This window comes from Colletotrichum godetiae (genome assembly GCF_030913485.1).
Source record: "Colletotrichum godetiae strain CBS 193.32 chromosome Unknown BDP55scaffold_13, whole genome shotgun sequence".
NCBI classification, from domain to species: domain Eukaryota; kingdom Fungi; phylum Ascomycota; class Sordariomycetes; order Glomerellales; family Glomerellaceae; genus Colletotrichum; species Colletotrichum godetiae.
The window spans coordinates 312,793-329,989 of NW_026851261.1; the positions used below are offsets into that span (position 1 = coordinate 312,793).

General features: G+C 54.2%; 3 protein-coding genes across 3 annotated transcripts; 1 reads left to right on the forward strand and 2 right to left on the reverse strand.

Annotated features, from left to right (window-relative positions):
* Nucleotides 1-4,611: 4,611 nt before the first annotated feature.
* BDP55DRAFT_726844 (kinase-like domain-containing protein) lies at nt 4,612-7,020 on the forward strand (the record flags this gene model as incomplete). The annotated part of the gene is made up of 3 exons (XM_060579204.1): nt 4,612-4,808; nt 4,866-6,719; nt 6,774-7,020. The coding sequence occupies 3 exons, from the start codon at nt 4,612-4,614 to the stop codon at nt 7,018-7,020; spliced, it is 2,298 nt and encodes a 765-aa protein (XP_060431642.1).
* Nucleotides 7,021-8,059: 1,039 nt separating this feature from the next.
* Nucleotides 8,060-9,628, reverse strand: BDP55DRAFT_726845 (uncharacterized protein; the record flags this gene model as incomplete). Its single annotated transcript, XM_060579205.1, has 1 exon — nt 8,060-9,628. One exon carries the CDS (start codon nt 9,626-9,628, stop codon nt 8,060-8,062), a length of 1,569 nt encoding a protein of 522 aa, XP_060431643.1.
* A 1,956-nt stretch (nt 9,629-11,584) lies between these two features.
* On the reverse strand, nt 11,585-12,012 carry BDP55DRAFT_726846 (uncharacterized protein; the record flags this gene model as incomplete). Its single annotated transcript, XM_060579206.1, has 3 exons — nt 11,585-11,787; nt 11,859-11,900; nt 11,967-12,012. 3 exons carry the CDS (start codon nt 12,010-12,012, stop codon nt 11,585-11,587), a joined length of 291 nt encoding a protein of 96 aa, XP_060431644.1.
* Nucleotides 12,013-17,197: the final 5,185 nt, after the last annotated feature.

The following is a 17,197-nucleotide window of genomic DNA, read 5'->3' on the forward strand; positions in this document are numbered from 1 at the left end:
AGAATGACGACAAACTTTGCGGGGTTGACAATCCCCAGACTCTGCCCCATCTACGTCTTTTGGCAGCTTTCTTGTCAGTGACGAAAGATAGAGCGAGAAAAGGAACGCCCATCCCGGGGCGGACCAATCATTATGGACAGCTTCATCAAGCTGCAGACACACGCAAAGATCCTGCTTCGGTTTTGATGCCGACGATGGGAAATCGTAATCCCAGATTTGCCAAATCAAGCAAGAGTGAGTAGAGAGAAAAATCTTCCACATCCAATCCGTGTCTCAATTCCGGGCCAAAAAAAAAACTTTGACCTTGGAATATTTTGCCACATTCATCCTCATTTCTCCTATTGGCCTTCGAGACATCAACATTCAAGACACCGCGGGTAAATGACGGGCGACGCAGCCCAAAACTTCACCTCCGGGCCACGACCTGGAGGGTCAAGATCATCTTAGCATCCAGAAATGCGTCCGGATACACCCGCCGTAGCGATCTGTTACATCACTCGAAATATTGGATCCTGCCACCTGCCAGACTCCGGTGGTTGACTAGGCGCCGAGTTGTCACATTCCACAAAACTGGTCAGCTCGACAGGTCATCCAAGACGTGATACCTAGCTAGATCCGATGCCAACGAGGCTGTCAAGGGCTTCGATTCGTGACAAAAACAAGGACATCAAGGAATATCTTACGGATGGTGGATCTCTCCACCCTCATGACTAGAGATCTTGGTCATCTATCCCTATATTTGCAGCGGCAGAGGCTCTGCTCACCTCTCCAGATCCAGTCTCCCACATTAGGACTTTCGGTCCGGATTCCCACATACTCTTCGCTGCCTTCCACCTAGACGCAGCACGCATCGTCAGATCTTAGTGCACGATCCCATCTAACAGTCTTCCAACGGTCGTTCGGAGGTCTATCTCATCCACTTTGGCTCCACCAAGTTTACTATTTCTGCTACAAGGCTAAGATATCTCAAGGTAAAAGGGAGGGATCACGACGCCTTCATCTCCAACAACTTGATAATCTACCGTCAAAAGTTTGAGAATGCAAGACGTGCTACGGGAAACGTAATAACTAATGTCATGCTCGAATTAATAGGACAAACATCTTTGATATTTATTGCGACCCCCATGGTTGCTGGTATACTCTGTCTCACCGACCCGGGACTTGGAAATCGTTTTGTATCTAGGGATGAAGTTGGCGAGCGTTGGTACGACAACGGATCCCAATACCGAAGCTTCAATAACCTTTATCCCCTTGGGTCGAATCACGATTGCCTTATCGTCTGAGCTGAGCTAGTGGTCGAGACTGTAACTCAACAGGCAGTGTAACTACCAAAGGCATAGTGTAGGATCCCCAACATTCCTCTCTGTTATTGACAACACTGCCAACAAGTCCTCGACTGCTACAGTTACAGTTTCTCTTTGATGGCCCCGGCTTTCGGGGAACTCATCCGGGGCCACATTCCGTGACCCCCGCTGAGCCGTAGGTGGGAAATGAGAGACTGTTCAGAATTCCACGGTCAGCCTAAACGCCCAACTAACACACGAGTTGATTCCAAGTTGTTCCAGGCTAGATGACACTCAATAACCCCTGGCAAGTTCTGGAAATGAGCTATAGAAAAGACGGCTATATGTGGCTCTTCCTCTGAACAAAACATTTGGAGAAGACACCGATGGTAGCTCGAATGGGATCTCCATTACGAAGCTTTTATCTCGCCCACTTTGAACTTGATAGGACTCGCCCAAGAACCAATATTGAAGGATGCATTCTTGTTGATATCTCATGCCTGCATTGGCTGCTAAGAGTTAAGGCATTGTCAAATGGGAGGTCAGGCACGATCTGATCATTCGTCACTATGTCATCGTTCTGGGGCGGATCGTTGCGACGAAAGAAAGACGAGAGGGATGCCATCGTTAGCAACTGAGGGTGCATTGCAAGGCAGCTGCACATAACGAGGTAGGTAGCCGTGGCAGGTAGCTATGCAGTAAGCGAGTAAGACGCGCTAGCCGAAACCGAATGCAGTCATCACGTGACAGTAGCCGCGCTGTCAAGGTTTTCCCGCTCGGCCCACGACAGACATTCCGTCAACCACATGCGATTTGAATCATCACGACTAACCAACCCCAGCCAATCCGCAACGAAGCACGAGGGTGCATGTTGGACTACAAGGGACTGCGCACCATGCCCTGATTTCGCGCCGACGGATTTCCTGACAATGAGAGGACTTCGCACCTACGGGTGCCTTGGAAATACGGGCTGACGGAATGGCGGTGTCTGGCGCTTGGTGCAGTCGGTATTTGACCACAGCTTTTGATCGTGGAGGATAAAGCAGGATCTGTTATCATTCTGTCGCCGCTCCGGTTATGCCACTGCTGTCATTTTTCCACGTGGGAACCTTGCTCTCCGGCAACGACGACGGAAAGGGAGCAAGTCTCGCCAAAACCCCAAGACGCGCCCGACGCGCCGGTCTGACGATATCGATGCTCACTGATCGTTACTACGCCAAAGAATGGCCATCATGGCCAGCCTCGAATTCAAAGACAAGCAAAAGGGCTGATCAGGGACTCGTTCACCGGCGGAACTCCTGGTCGTCTAGAGCACGCCGATAGGTGTGGCGTGTATGGGTGCTTCGGTTGTTCAGACACGTTTTCGGAGGAAGGTTTCACGAGGATTTGATGCCAAAGACATGCCCGGCCACAGGGCTTATCTTTGGAGCGAGCGTCGTCGCCATGTCGAGAGGCGAGCCCAAGGCATCATGCCAAAGTTGCCAAACCGACTTCTCGCATTCGGCGCGTACCGTCACGACCGCCCATGCTCCAAGACTGTCTAAGCCTTGATGCTCTTGCACTCTATCGACATTAAGATCGTGGCATAGTGCTGCCGCCGCCGATGCTACCGCTGGTAGATATGGACGGTGTTCAGCCCAGCGTCTGACCCAGAGGCCCAGAACGCGCGCTTCTGAATGTTGTGCTTCAAGTCAGCTTTGGCAGGCCCGAGGAGGAGCTGGAGGATATCGGCGCGTAAATCGTACATAGTGACATTGTTGCCTCGACCTCATGCCTTCATGCACGGCAACAGGCAGAAGGAGGACAGATAGTTTGCTAGGGTTTGTGGGATAACACCTCAAACTCATGGCTGGCTCGCGACTGGCAAGGAACATGCTCGCTGTCAGGCTGGCCGAGTTCTGATTGAACCAGACGCGCCAGAACTATGTCGGGGAAAGAGGAAGAAGGAGTGCGGCCGTGGTTCTGCAAGTGCACCACTGTGGGGGACGTTGACCAGATCCACGGACATTCTGAGCCCGCGATTTTTGGTGGTGGTTTTGGTATGCTGCATATGCCATTAGACACCACACGCCGAAACGCCGACCACCCGACACCGCAAAACCCTGCGACCATCGCGCGGGATTGCGTGTTGTTTGTGGACGCTCCTCTCTCGCGAGTGCAGCTTTGCATATTCAGAACTGCATCGTCGCTCACTTTTTGTTGTCGACTGACTGGTGGTTTGGCGGCACCACATTGCTACCTCGACAACTGCATATCACGCTTACTAGATCGCGATATCACGTTATCGGGGAAACTTCGGCAGGCAACGTGCTCACACCTAAAAACTCAAATCGTATCGGCTGTAGCGATGGAGTCCTACCACCGCAACCGCCCTCGACATGTCGCCATGAGAGACGACCGCAGACCAGGCGATGAGCGCAGAGACCGAGGCAGAGCTGGTCGAGAAGTGACACGCTCCCGCAGATCTCCTTCGCCTCCACCACGTCGACCGAGAGAATCAGACAGATTGCCAGACAGCAAACCGCGCGACCCCCCTCCCGACAAGTCGCAGCCTTCCAGCCGAAACCACCCCAGAACACGCGAACGTAGCAGAGAGCGACCTCGCCGAGCATCGCCGTCGCCTTCCCGTCGCGACAAGTACAGGGAAGGCTCTCGTGATCGATCTCGTGCCAGGGGCACTGGGGACTCGCGGCGCGAATCCCGACCCAAGCACCCGCGAGATCGCAGTCGAGGAGCACATCGAGGCGACGGCGCCGCGTCTCCATCTTCGAAGCGATTGAGGAGCCGAAGTCTTGATAGGACCGCTACGGACAGAAAGAAGGCCAGGCGAGATAATAGCCCGCGTCGTGATCACCGGGAGCCAGCGCCCCCTGCAGACGCCGGTCGAAGTGCACGAGGCTCACCACGCCCGTCTCGACGGTCCCCCAGTCCCGACCGCCGCGAACACCGATCAAAACCTAGAGAAAGGAGTCGGCGAAGGCATCGAAGCAGGTCTCGCTCTCCCGAAAGAGAGAAACGAAGAGATCGCCGCGATCGGTCCACGTCACGCCGCCGCGAACAGTCTCCCGGTCGTAGAAGGGAACGATCTCCGCTGTCACATCGTCAAAGGTCACCAGCCAGACCTGCTTCTGCATCCACAAGAAGTGACCGTCGACTTGCATCACCGCGACGCAGTTCTAGAGACAGGCAGCGCCGAAGGCCGTCCCAGTCTCGCGCCTCCTCTCGATCCCTTAGTAGGGGGTCTGGTAGACGTGTGCAACAGGGCGACGACTCCCGCGTTGCTTCCAAGTCTCAACCATCCTCCGGCGCCAACAGCGTGGAGGTCAGCATGAGTGGCAGAGGCAATCATCGGGGAGGCTTTGTCTCTCAGGGGCCGCCTGCATTCGCCCATGGCCAGCAGTATAGCGACCCACGACAATTTTCTCAATCCCCGCAACCAACCCCCAACTCATACAATGGATCCCCAAACCAGTCGCCATACGGTGCCGGCAGGGGAAACTGGGGTTCTCAATTTTCTCCAAACCAGTATGTCGTACAATATTGCCTCAAATTACCGTCAGGCTCCTGCTCACCATCTTTTAGTCAATATCCCCCTCAGTATTCACAGTCCAACTATGGACCTCCGACCGGGCCGTCGGGTGCTTATACGCCAAACCCCTCTTACTCGCCACCACCATCCGCCCCGACAGGACCTATGCAAACGAACTATTCTCATCCCAATTATCGAGGCAATTTCCGCGGGGGGGCTCGGACTCCATTCGGGCCTGGCCGAGGCGGCTACAGGGGCAACAGCTTCAAGAGTACCAGCACTGCACAGTGGACGTCCAACACCTCCGGCACCGGTTCTCGGGCCGACGACCTCAAATCCCAGCACTCTACAACTCCTGCCCAGAGCAGCAAGTCAGATATTGGCGACAATGCTGAGGACGGCGAGAACCCATTCCGCCCGTCCAAGGACAACCAAGTCGAGGATACTACACCGTCTGACAAGGCTCCCGAGAGCAACTCGCAACGACCCGAAAAGGCACCCCCATCCGGACCGGCTGCCCAGTCGGCCTCGTCGTCGTCGTCGAAGTTCAGCTTTGCGTTTAAGGCATCTGCAAAGCCCACTCCGACGGCGCCTAAGCCTGAGATTTCTCAAAAGTTCAACGCGGCTCCTGCAAAGCGGGATACTTCACAGCAGAATGACCCCAAGGATCGGGATCGCGAACGAGATCGCGAACGGGAGCGTGACCGAGACCGAGACCGAGGCAGAGACAGAGACAGAGATCGCGAACGTGACCGTGAACGCGACCATGACCGCGACAGAGATCGTGATCGAGCTCGGGAGAAGGACAAGCAGATCGATAAGGACATTCTTCGGAGTGCCCCGACCGAACCGGCGTCGGCGAGAGCCCGTCAGGAGCCCAGACAACCTCCTCCGGGGCCCCGACAGGCCACCGCTCCGAGAACACGGAAGATCAAGAAGACGATGAAGCGGTTGAAGCCGGGTCCGAAACTTCCGGATGATCTCATTAAGTCAGAGTCTGTCTATTTCCGCAAGCCTGGAAACGAGTCTGTCGTTGGCTCGGGCACGTACGGCAAGGTGTTTAAGGCTTTGCATGTCTACACGAAAGGACTTGTTGCTCTCAAGCGTATCCGCATGGAGGGTGAGAGAGATGGTTTCCCTGTTACAGCAGTCCGCGAGATCAAGCTTCTCCAGTCACTTCGGCATACGAATATTGTTCAGCTCCAGGAGGTCATGGTGGAAAGAAACGACTGCTTCATGGTTTTCGAGTACCTGTCACACGACCTGACGGGTATCCTGAACCACCCGTCCTTCACGCTTGATGCGGCCCAGAAGAAGCACATGACCATGCAACTTTTTGATGGACTCGACTATCTGCATAAGAGAGGCGTTCTCCACCGAGACATCAAAGCTGCCAACATCCTCGTCAGCAGCGACGGTGTTCTGAAGTTGGCAGATTTCGGTCTGGCACGCTTCTACGCCAAAAGACACCAGCTGGACTACACCAACAGAGTCATTACGATTTGGTATCGCTCGCCAGAACTGCTCCTTGGAGAGACGCAGTATGGTCCCGCTTGCGATGTCTGGAGTGCCGCCTGCGTGATGGTGGAGATCTTTACCCGCCACGCCATCTTCCCAGGTGACGGAAGCGAGATTAACCAGCTGGACAAGATTTACGCCGTAATGGGAACACCGAACAAGGCGGAGTGGCCGGGTTTGATTGATATGCCGTGGTTCGAACTGCTGCGTCCCGGGTATCGTCGGGCGAATACATTCCCCCAGAAGTACCAGGACAGGCTGCCGGCATCTGCTTACCGACTCCTCGCCGCCATGTTTTCTTATGACCCCGCCAAGAGGCCGTCGGCTGCCGAGGTGCTCGCAGACGAGTACTTTACCACCGAAGACCCACCTCCGCAACAGGCAGTGCAGTAGGTTTTCCCTTTTCGATTTTGATCAAATTTTGTACTAATCGACTCATCTAGGCTTGCTGACTTGGACGGTGACTGGCACGAGTTTGAGTCAAAGGCGCTCCGACGCGAGAACGAGCGAAAGGAAAAGGAAGCGCGACGAGCAGCGGCATCGGCCAAGGACACCGGCAACAACAGCAACAGCAGCAACAAGTCCCGGGACCGTAAGAGGGAACCCGAAGCTCACGACGATCGTGGCGATGCTAAGAGGGTCCACGTGGAGACGAAGCCGGCGGTTGCTGTCGAGCGTCCTAGGGCTTAGAAGACCCGGGCGCGTTGATGAGGCTTTTCACTCGGGGGGTTGTCGATTTGCCTTTGACGCGCGGCAAAACCAAACACCCCATTCACCTCTTGTTTGTCTTACAACTCTTGCATTGTTTTGCGTTGGCATGGCGTTGGGGTGGTTTCATTTAGGAGTTTCACGCATGAGTTGGACGAAAGGTTGGAAGTTCTTGCCCCAAAAGCTTGGCTTCTCATCTTGTGAGAGAGGATTATTCTTGGAGGGTGACGGGAAGGGCCATTGAAAGCTCATCATGAGACACTTTGGTCGAAACTAGCTGTCTGGACTGTGGCATACCTTAGGTCGACGTAGTGTAAGAAGAATAAACCAAGGAGACGACGATGACGATGGAAAACTTGCCACTACGAATTACCAATGATTCCTTTCCTGTCGTGCCTAGGGTTATTGAGTCAGCATATTCTCCGTCGTGAACATGGAACTGCAACCGCATTCACGTCTCCCTTGATGCTAGTAAGGCAATGGGTATAGCAAACGATGGAGTGTGGTAGACGGTTTAGCTGAACGTCATTTTCAAACATCGATATATATGGAGGAGATATGCCCTCTCACACGAAGAATTCAAGCACGACAGTTGAACGCCTATAGGTCTCAATTCTCAATCTGAAAATAAATATTTAACATGGCCGCCGTTCCCTCTTGACCCATCCTGTTCCCAATATCATGTTCTCTCATTCTTGTGTGTATCGTAAAAGTCGTCAAATCATTCTTCGTGGTGTTGTGAAGTTGTACTGCTCATAGTGTTGATGAGCCGCGACCCCAATTCTGTCGGGGCGTCGTCTCCGGTCTGTTTTTTGTGTATAGCCTTCCGCTTTATATGGGGTATCAGAATCAGGTCTCTTTTTGTCATTTCTCGCCGTCCTTTTTGATACCGAGGTCATCAAGCCAGTAGCGCCTCGTCATACCACGTCTTTTTGTTCGTAAATGCCCAACGTCGCGCCTTTCAGCCTCGAAGTGAGCCTCACTGCTCGCGATGCGCAATACCAATCGGTGCCCCAAGGTCTCAGCACTGACCCTCAACGCCCTTCCCCTTGTTCTTGAACTCTGATGTTTTGAGCAATTCCCGTAAGCTACCCTCAGCATGGCTTCTCGACACGCCGCCCTGGGCAGATGCTGAGCCAAGTCCCACAACGGGCGGCAATCTCCACGGCACCCATCCAGTCAGCCCGGCCAAGAGACCTGTCGGTGTCTTCGTCTGATCAGACTGAGCTGATGTCTCGTGGTGCTGGGGCCCAGACGTATCGGTTCGACGACTTTCGTCCGATCCTTTGTGGACATGGCGATGTGCCACGCTCTCATCGACATCCGTCCGAACTTCAAGATGGCTCGTCGATGTCTTTGGCAAAGCCGGCTCGCTGACTAAAGCTGTTGCTGAGCTTCGGGGTGAGGCAGGCTTGTTGGCAGTCATTGCCTGTCGTGTGCTCTCCAACATGGCCGTGGCGAATGATGAGGACTTTCTCCTCACTAGTGGCGGCGGCTGGTTCTTCTGATCCTTGCTAGACTGGCCCTCACCCTCGCTCACCGACGACGTCGGTGTTGTGCTGCCTGAAGACTTCCGTGCAGCTCTGCCTCGCACCTCGGCGGTGATCTCTGCGGCCGACTTCTTCTTCGATTTGTCCTCCTCGGAAGATCGACTGGAAGACATAATCGTCTCCAAGGTTCCCATCGCTATACTTCTCCTCCTACCAGTGCTCCGTCGCTTTTTATGTCTGCGCTCTTCATCCGATACGACGGCCTCTAGTGTCGGACCAGCACTCTGGCGCTGGCGCCTGGAAGACGATGCGTGACTCTTGAAAGATGCGCCAGAACCGTGAGGTGCGACATGGACCTCGTACTGATTACTCAATGAGTATCGTGATCGGGCACATATCTCGGCAATTCGATCGAGGTCGGCGTTGATGTTATTGTCTCCCTCCTCTGCCTCAATGTTGGCCATCATGCTCTTGAAGCTATAAGCCTCCACAGGTGGGAGCTTGGCCAGGGCATCCTGGCCTTCCAGGCGCTTCTTCGCCATTCCTCGAGCCATACTCAAACCTCCATTCTGAGCAGACTTGGTCCCGCCGAATGAGGTTCGAAGAGCAATGATGCGCCGTACAGAAGCTGCGGAGCCGCTCACCACGGACGAGGCGGTTCTTGGGCCGAGACCACCTCCGCTTACACCGTTGCTGCGATTGGTACTGGTGGGTCGACTGTGAGACCCAGAGTATGTTCTAACAATGACGGGTTGAGAGTATGTGCTGCTCTGGGCACCTGTAGACTTGGCGTAGCGATGGCGGGAAGGGTAATTGCTATTTAGCTCGCGCAGGGCAGAAGTACGATGCGCAGCGGTGCTATCGTCGAGAGGAATCGGCTTTCCCTCAGCTGTCGAAGGAACAAGAGATGTCGAGGACGTGTTGGGTTGGAAGAGCGGGGGAAATGAAAATGGTAAAGAGTCTCGCGACGTCCTCTTGGAGGCGAGCGAGGAAGGGAATTGAGTAGCCACGGGGGCACCTCCGGGACGAGCACCTGAGGAACAATGGCGGGATTGAGATGAACCGGATTGGTCTTGAGGAGGGGTCTTCCCTGAACCCATCTTCACTGAAGGTCGCGGATTGTGCGACGGGCTACCGGTATATATATATGTACAACGAGATGGCAGCATGAGCCACCAGGGTAGTAGTTTGGAAGGGCAGGTCGACGTTGCTATGTCGTGCGGCAGGATGGGGTTTGGGGGGAAAAAGTCAGATCAGCGGATGCGGAGGCATGGTTAGCTGGTATCGGACGTCGCGTGCGTGTGGGAGAGAGATATGTCGAGTGTTGTTCCTGACTGGGATGTGGTTCGCGGGCGAAGAGAGAATATGCAGGCAGGTTATTTTAGCAAATGTGTGTATCGTCCGTTCTGGACCTGTGTCCTTCCAAATGTGCGATGGGCGGTCTCGAGAGGTGGAGATGGGTAAAGTTGAGACAGACAGATACGGGCGACTGGAGGTGTGTCTACTGTGGTATATCCGAGTAGCGTGACTGCGGCGTGGTGGAGTGAGTAGTGTGAGGAAGCAATCCGGATCGCCTCGAGATGCGCAGACAAGGTTGCAAACTGGATGCCCCGCAGCGATTGCAGACTTCTCTTGGGAAGAGAGAAAAAAAGGTGGAGGAGGGATGAGACAGAAGCGATGGAAAGGGAAATCAGGAAGGGGGGAGAAGAAAAAGAGTATTCTGGCAATGTTTAGGGTCAAGTTGCATCCGGTTGTAGTGTTGGGTTTTGGGGCGGGGGAAGAGGCAGGAGGCAGGAGAGAGAGGCTACTTGCAGTTTAGACTGGAAGCGTAGGTGCAAAAGAGGTCTCCTATCCGGACGAACCCAATGAAAGTAGACACTGACAGCCAAAAATGCAGACTTTTGGTAGGCCGCTAGAGACAAGACTTTGGAGGCTATTACAGGCTAGAGAGCAACGCGACACCAGCAAACGAAGCAGGTGCGTGCTGCACGAGTGTCGTGGCTGCCGTTCAAAGGGTGGTCCGACACCGACCCCCTGTCGCTACCATTAAGTCCCGTCCAATGACAGCGGCCTTTACCGTGCCAAACGGCAATACTGTGAGACGGTGGCACGGCCCCCCCCTCCGCCGGTCGCTCTTCCGTTCCCAACTTCCCCTCCTCACTACGAAGTACCCTCCGGCACCTCAGTGTAGCCAAGCAGCGACTGAGGTGGTCCAAAATGCCAACTCTGCGCCCAGGCCATAGTAAAAAATGACCAGTCACCACCACTACCTACTGCCAGCGCCAGCTTTCCCCCCCATTGGCACTCACTGTCCAATCCAGGTCGGCGTCTCTTTTCGATGAATCAGAATGCAATTCTCAAGGACGGAGATTTTGAACAGCCTCTGGGTGTGGAGGGGGGGACGGAGGATGAATATAAAAGAATCTTTTGGTCTTCCGTGGCAAACGGATACCTACCTTAGGTACTCCGTACTCGTACTGATAATGTAAATGGAATTCCCGTCACAAAAACCAGATTGTGGACTAGATAGGGACCCGATAGCGGCCGTCGACCGGCCTTAGTCAATAAGTTCCGCCCACATGGCACCGTCTGCCCAGCCCTGCCGATTCGGCAGCATTGATTCGAGAATGGAGCCAAGCGAGACGCATGCTACTACACTACTCGTTCAACCGCATCCCTCAACATCCTCAAGCTGCGACTTCTCGTAGCACAGGAATCATGTTTACAACCACCGGTCGCAAGGCCGTGTAGGATGTGTTGGCAATCGAGATCCGGCGCCATCACCTGCACGCGAGCCAGGCACGTGTATGCCGTTGGTCAAGTTTCTAATAGTGGTATTATTCTTGTTGATCATCATACATTCTGCGTGCTATCAAAGGTCCAGTGCCTCCTTGTTGTCGCCAGGCGAACGCCCTCCCCAAGGATGATGTTGATAACACTCGTCTGGACATCAGCCGCCTTAAGTCATCGCGCATTGCCGTGCATGTGCCGCACTACCATTCCGCTACAGCTACAGCTACCGATAGTCTCACTAGGCGACCATCTAGTCTTGCGACTTAGTGAGTCGGCTGGGCAATCGTGCCGTAACCGTGGCCGCCGCTCTGCACGTTGTCGCTGTAAACACCCGGTGCGCGGCCGGTGATGATACGGCCCTCCCTCGCCTGTTCCTTGCGATCGTAGTATACGTATTCGAGGTAAAATGCGTGGATGTGACCGGGGATGTATCCCAGGAGCGTCAGGCAGATATTGACGAGGAGATCTATGGACCGGTCAGCGCTATTTCTACCTAGCTACCGCCTTGCAAGAGACGTGGACTTTTGGACAACTCACCCATGCCACAGCCAGCGACTGCGTAGACACCAACGGGCGGCACTGTAGTATACGTCAGTAGTGCCTCTAGCTTGTTTGTGCAACTGACGTTGCGTCGCCGTGACGTACCCAGGATGGTGATGAGGATGAGAAAGACGGCGGAAATGGCACCCATTTTGTTGATCTGATGTTTTTCTAGTGGAAGCGATAGTCTTCGAGGATGATGCTTGATGAGTCGATGGGACTGGACGAATGTTCTGATTCAGTTGAATGCGCTCAAGGGTATCAGGAGGTGTCAGTGTGCGTGTGGTTGTTGATTTGGCGAAAGGGAATCGACGTCAACCTCAGCCGAGGCGAGGAGAACCTTAAATGCACCAGCCTGGGTCAGACACAACCTGGCGTGCCTGGCAAGGCGGCGGCGCGGCGAACGGCCAAAAGTTGCCGTGCTCTCGCCTGCCTTGTCTTGCTTTGCGAAAGATAACAGGTTGCGCGTACGCCCTGACGCCTCCCCCCCTCGACCTACGTAACCAAAGCAGCCAATGTCAATGAGCGAATCCCATCGTGACGTGGAATGGGTGGCCAGCAGATGACGTATCCGGCACGTGCCGTTTCACTGCCAGCCAGCCAGGCCTTTGGGTTCCTGGACCAATGTATCTTGCTTTAAACCATAGCATTGAGTGTTCGGTTGCCCTATTTGGTCAACTTGTGGGAAACTCGGCGAAGTAGCGTTTTTTTTTTTTTTTTTGCAAACCCAAAGCCATCACAGAGAGAGAGGAAACGGTAACAGCCGTAGAGCTGTGAATCACGACGATCATTGAAAAGCCCAATTAGACGCAGTGTGCCCTGAACCAGGAAGGCTTCCGGCTTGCTGCCGGCCACAGATGGTGCGTGCCTGAGACATGCAGCTCTCCAATTCCCCAATTGGAACCAATCAAGCAACAAATCGAGCGAAATACCCCCGGGAACACTTACAGGCGTAGAGGTGATGTTCCCAAAGAGAGGACAATTGCCAAGACGGCGTCCAAATTCGGAGCTGGTGTTGAAGCATGTCGTCAATATCGCTGTAAGATCAACAAAACCACACAACTCTCTGTAGTGAGAGCTGAGCCGTCCTTAGAACGCATGGTATCGAAGGGTCCTTCGGCCCGTTGTTTCGATGAGATGTCAAAGTCTATCATAACCATACCAAATAGACGCCGGTCTGTTTCAATGGCGACCGATGTTATGTCGAGCAGGAAAGTTTCGCATCCAGAAGCTGCAGCTGATCTCTAGCTAGAGTCCAAGCTTCTCTCGAAGCATCCACGTGCTTCGTCTAGAACGTCGAAAGTGAGGTGGGAGTAGTCCTTCCAAAGTCAACCATAGGCTAGCGCTGGAGATGCGGAGATTTTGGAATTGATTTTAAATGTATAAAGACTAGTCAATTGGCAATACCGTGGTTGTGAATATCGTTGCGGTCCATACAGGGACCAGCATTGCCGTGTTGTTCCGCGGCGAGGTCTTGAAACGGAGGCCGCGTAGCTGTTCACTCGCCTCTAGATGACATAACCACACGAAGGTTGCGAACAGCAAATGTTTGCCCTAGTCAGATGAGATGACTTTTGCATATCTTGGTTTCCCATCGGAGATTCGAACTGCCGTCTAACAAATGAGACTCATCTCGGCTGAGGCACATTGAGAATAGCACATACCCGAGTTGAAACTGCTTGGGACGTTGGGCGTGACTCTGATTTAGGCTACCAGTTGGCATGGTCGAAAACACAGCCGCAACGCAACTTCGATCGACAGGGCAATACGACTGCCGATCAAGCCACCGCTGCTTAGCCAGGCCTGATAATATTACCTCCATGTTACCGGTAGGTGAAGAAAGGCAGAGTCCGAGGACACCGAGACCGACTCGACTGATTAGTATGGCCGACTCGAGAGACTTCGCGCTGCTATTAATGTGGGCGTGGAACAACAGAACCAGTGCCGACGAGCTGCGGTGATAGCCGGAGGTCTGATTTCCTCCAAGGGGCAAGACCTGGTGCTAGCTCCAAGGGCCCATCCGTGGCAGATGGGGGCCGCTGGAAATGGTGCAAACTAAGACACTTCTTCCAACCTTCTCGAAGTTTGAGCCCTGTGAAGTGTAATGGATAAGGGGGGTCTGAGCCGTTGAACCCGCGGATTGGTCCAAAACGATGCCCGTCCGGGAGGTATGCGGCAACTCTCACTGAATTGTTGCACTAGGTACTCCGTTTTGTGTCCCAAGAAGCCATCTCATCGGTTAGTCGTGTAGGCAGGCAGCTTGGAGTGCGCTCACGGCGTATTCCACCGCGAAGACTCGTCTCGATGGTCTCCTCTCGATCGGTGCCCAGCCGTGCTGTCAATGCTACGTGCAAAGGCGTTGGGGAACGGCTACCCGTAACAGCGACAGGGTCGGCCTAGGCGGTACATCATTGTGGGCTGATACCATGGGCGCCAGATGACGCCTCGTGTGCGCCGGCAAGTGAGGTATGGCCGTGTGGGGCCCCTCTAACGTTCGTTCTGCTGCTCCAACGGGGCCCCAACTGCACAGTTGTTGGATTCTCCAGAGGGATTTTTCGGTGTGCTGGCTGGTTCCATAGGAACATTTGCTTGATAACGTGGTAACACCGTGGACGTTGAAGTCTTCTTGGACGTCCCAGAGCTGTTGATCAAGCTGGTCGCGAAAACCTAGCCGAGTCCTTCCACGTGGTAGACAGGGAAATGCCGCTCAGTGGCGGCAATCTAGGTGTGCACCGCCATAATTGTCTGTACTTAGAGGCACTCCGTAGGCAGACAAGACAATCTGCCCCCCTAGGTGCTCTGACACGTACCCAAACGACCAGATTACCTAGACTTGTCTTGGACAGACGGTTTGCGGCTCGTTATAGAGCCTGAAGCAGTGGTAGTTGCGGGATGAGGCACCTCTCCAACGCCTATGCTGACTGACTAGCTCTTCCCCAAGGCTCTCTGTTCAATGGCCAGTTGGCGACTTATCATTGTGGGCTGCTCGGGGAGTGGAGGTCGACGATGTATAGTGTATGAGCGCAGCTTCAGGTAAGGTAGCGAGGGTGGGGAGGCATCCAAAGACCCAAGTACCTAGGGCACAGTATAGAAGTACCTACCCAGGAGCATATCGAGCATAGAAGCGAGCTAACACGTCTCTGTTCTCGTTCCCCACAGGAGTCATTGTACCATTTTAGTGACTGTGCTTGTGCAAATATGGACTGCTCGTGGCAATGGTCCTCTGAAGGATGGTCGATCAATTAGCATGTGTTGATATGCTCAGAACCCAAAGCAGGAACTCCTTCGTCGCGGAGCATCCAAGTGTGTGACAAAGCCGCATAGGCGCAGCCGTGGAGAACGGCTGAGGTCGATACACGTCTGGGACGTAGTGTGCCGCTTGTAGTTGCAGTACCAACTACCTTGGTCCCCGACGAGGGCAAGCCGCGAGGGACGTGAGTGACGGATTCGTGCTGGAAGGAGAAGACGTGAAGGGGAGAGAAGAAGGGCCCTGCTGATAGGGAAGATCCAAGCATCCGGCGACGGCGGCAAGGAGCCGGTATGCAAGAGAGCGTGGCTATGTCCAAGGGTTCCCTCCCGAGGGAACGTGGAAAAGGCGCGGTGGTCGAAGAGTGTACTTTTGAGCCCTGCCGTGCATAAGTTGTGGTGGTTTCTGCAGCCAGAGAGCAGGTCATGGACACCACCGGCGGCCCTCCAATGTATACAAGTTGTTGTCGAGCGCCAATGGACACTTGACCATTGGATGATTCATGAACTGAGTTCCGAGGTGGTGAGAGTTGTAGTAGCTGTGGAAAGGGAAGGCAATACTCGTACCTACGGATAGGTAGGCAAAGTTGAAGATGTCTCCGAAGCCCTGGAGGCCCATGTCCCCAGGAATTGAAGTCTGCGGCCTGCGGCCTACGTGTGTTTTGTCCCGACAAAGTCCAACAAATGTGAGGCGAGCGGTATGACGGGTGGATTTTGGATGCACATTCCGTTCTTTAGCACGGATGGAATTTCGTTCGCGACTCCATTTTCCCACGTTAGGTTAAGCGACTAATAGACGGCAAGAGCTCCTGGGCACGCTGATGTGGCCCTTCCTGTGGTGTTGCTCGCTAGGTACGAAGTAAGGTACTCCGTTGACTCTGCTTGGGTTCCCTCCGCCGTGGTTCATTGAGCGCACATGGCAGCCCAGGCAGGAAGGACAGATGCAACGAGCACGGCCGCAGTCTCCGGCAAAGCACTGACACCGCTCCCAAGTGTGACAGGGGAAGGTACCTAAGGCAGAGGCTCCAGCAGACGTGCTTCGGTCCCTCGGATCTGTTGGTTTTCCAGAGAGACATTCCATTGAGTTAGGGGACTCGAGAAGTTGGGGCGGGTTTATGCAGTTGACGAAGCTCGTGGGGTCCTAGCCCGAGACCACTAGCTCGCAGAAAGCAGAGGCAGACCGCAAGGCAGGTTTATGAGACGAGACATCGCGGGGGAATTCGATCTAGCACAGATTGTCATGTGCAGCCGTCTTCCCGCAGGTACCTCATCTACCTTATCTTGTGCAAGTCATGATCGTGGGAGCCGTCTCTGCAGTGTACAGACGCAGTTAGGACAAAGCACATGACTTTGGGCTGCCGGCGTTGTGCGGTAGCCCTCGTGGTTCTCTTCTTCTCTAAACCTGAGTCTAGTTTGTCCAACTCAAGTCCATGAAGGGAAAGTCGAGGTTGGCCCTCGAGGAGAGGCATGGACATTGATGGAGGGGCAAACAGATGTCAAGCTGCCTGTGGAGGATCCATAGTCAGCTTGAGTTCTCTACTAGCATCCCCAATAGCTGCGTGTGACTCGATACTGTTCAACCTTCAACTTCTTGACCACCTCATGATGATAGGCAGCTATTGCTTAAAAACTTCGCATGGCTGCCGCAACCTAAGCTCAAGGTACCTTACCTCCACGTCGCCTTACCGTGTTACCAGGGGTGCCTCCACCAGTCGTATCAAAATTGCAAGCCCGGCGACTTGTGTATGTCATGTACCTGACCGAACCAAGCTTCCCCCCACCCCTGGTTTGCCGTACGGTGCTGGGTGCTGGGTGCTGGCTGGGTGCTGGCTGGGTGCTGGCTGGGTGCTGTTGCTGCAGCTGCACATGGACCAATTGCGCCGACCAAACACGCCCTCGATTGTTGGACAGCATCTTGTTTTTGTTCCTGCCCGTCGTCGTCTTTTGTCACTCGTTCGTGTTCCCAAGTACTTTGGTAGAAATGCAAGGTAGAGAAGGTAAGGCAGGTCAGGAAGGCCAATTGTGGGAGGTCCTTCCCAGGCAAAAAAAAAAAGGCATGGTCCGCGGTACCTGCCTCACAATCTACTGTA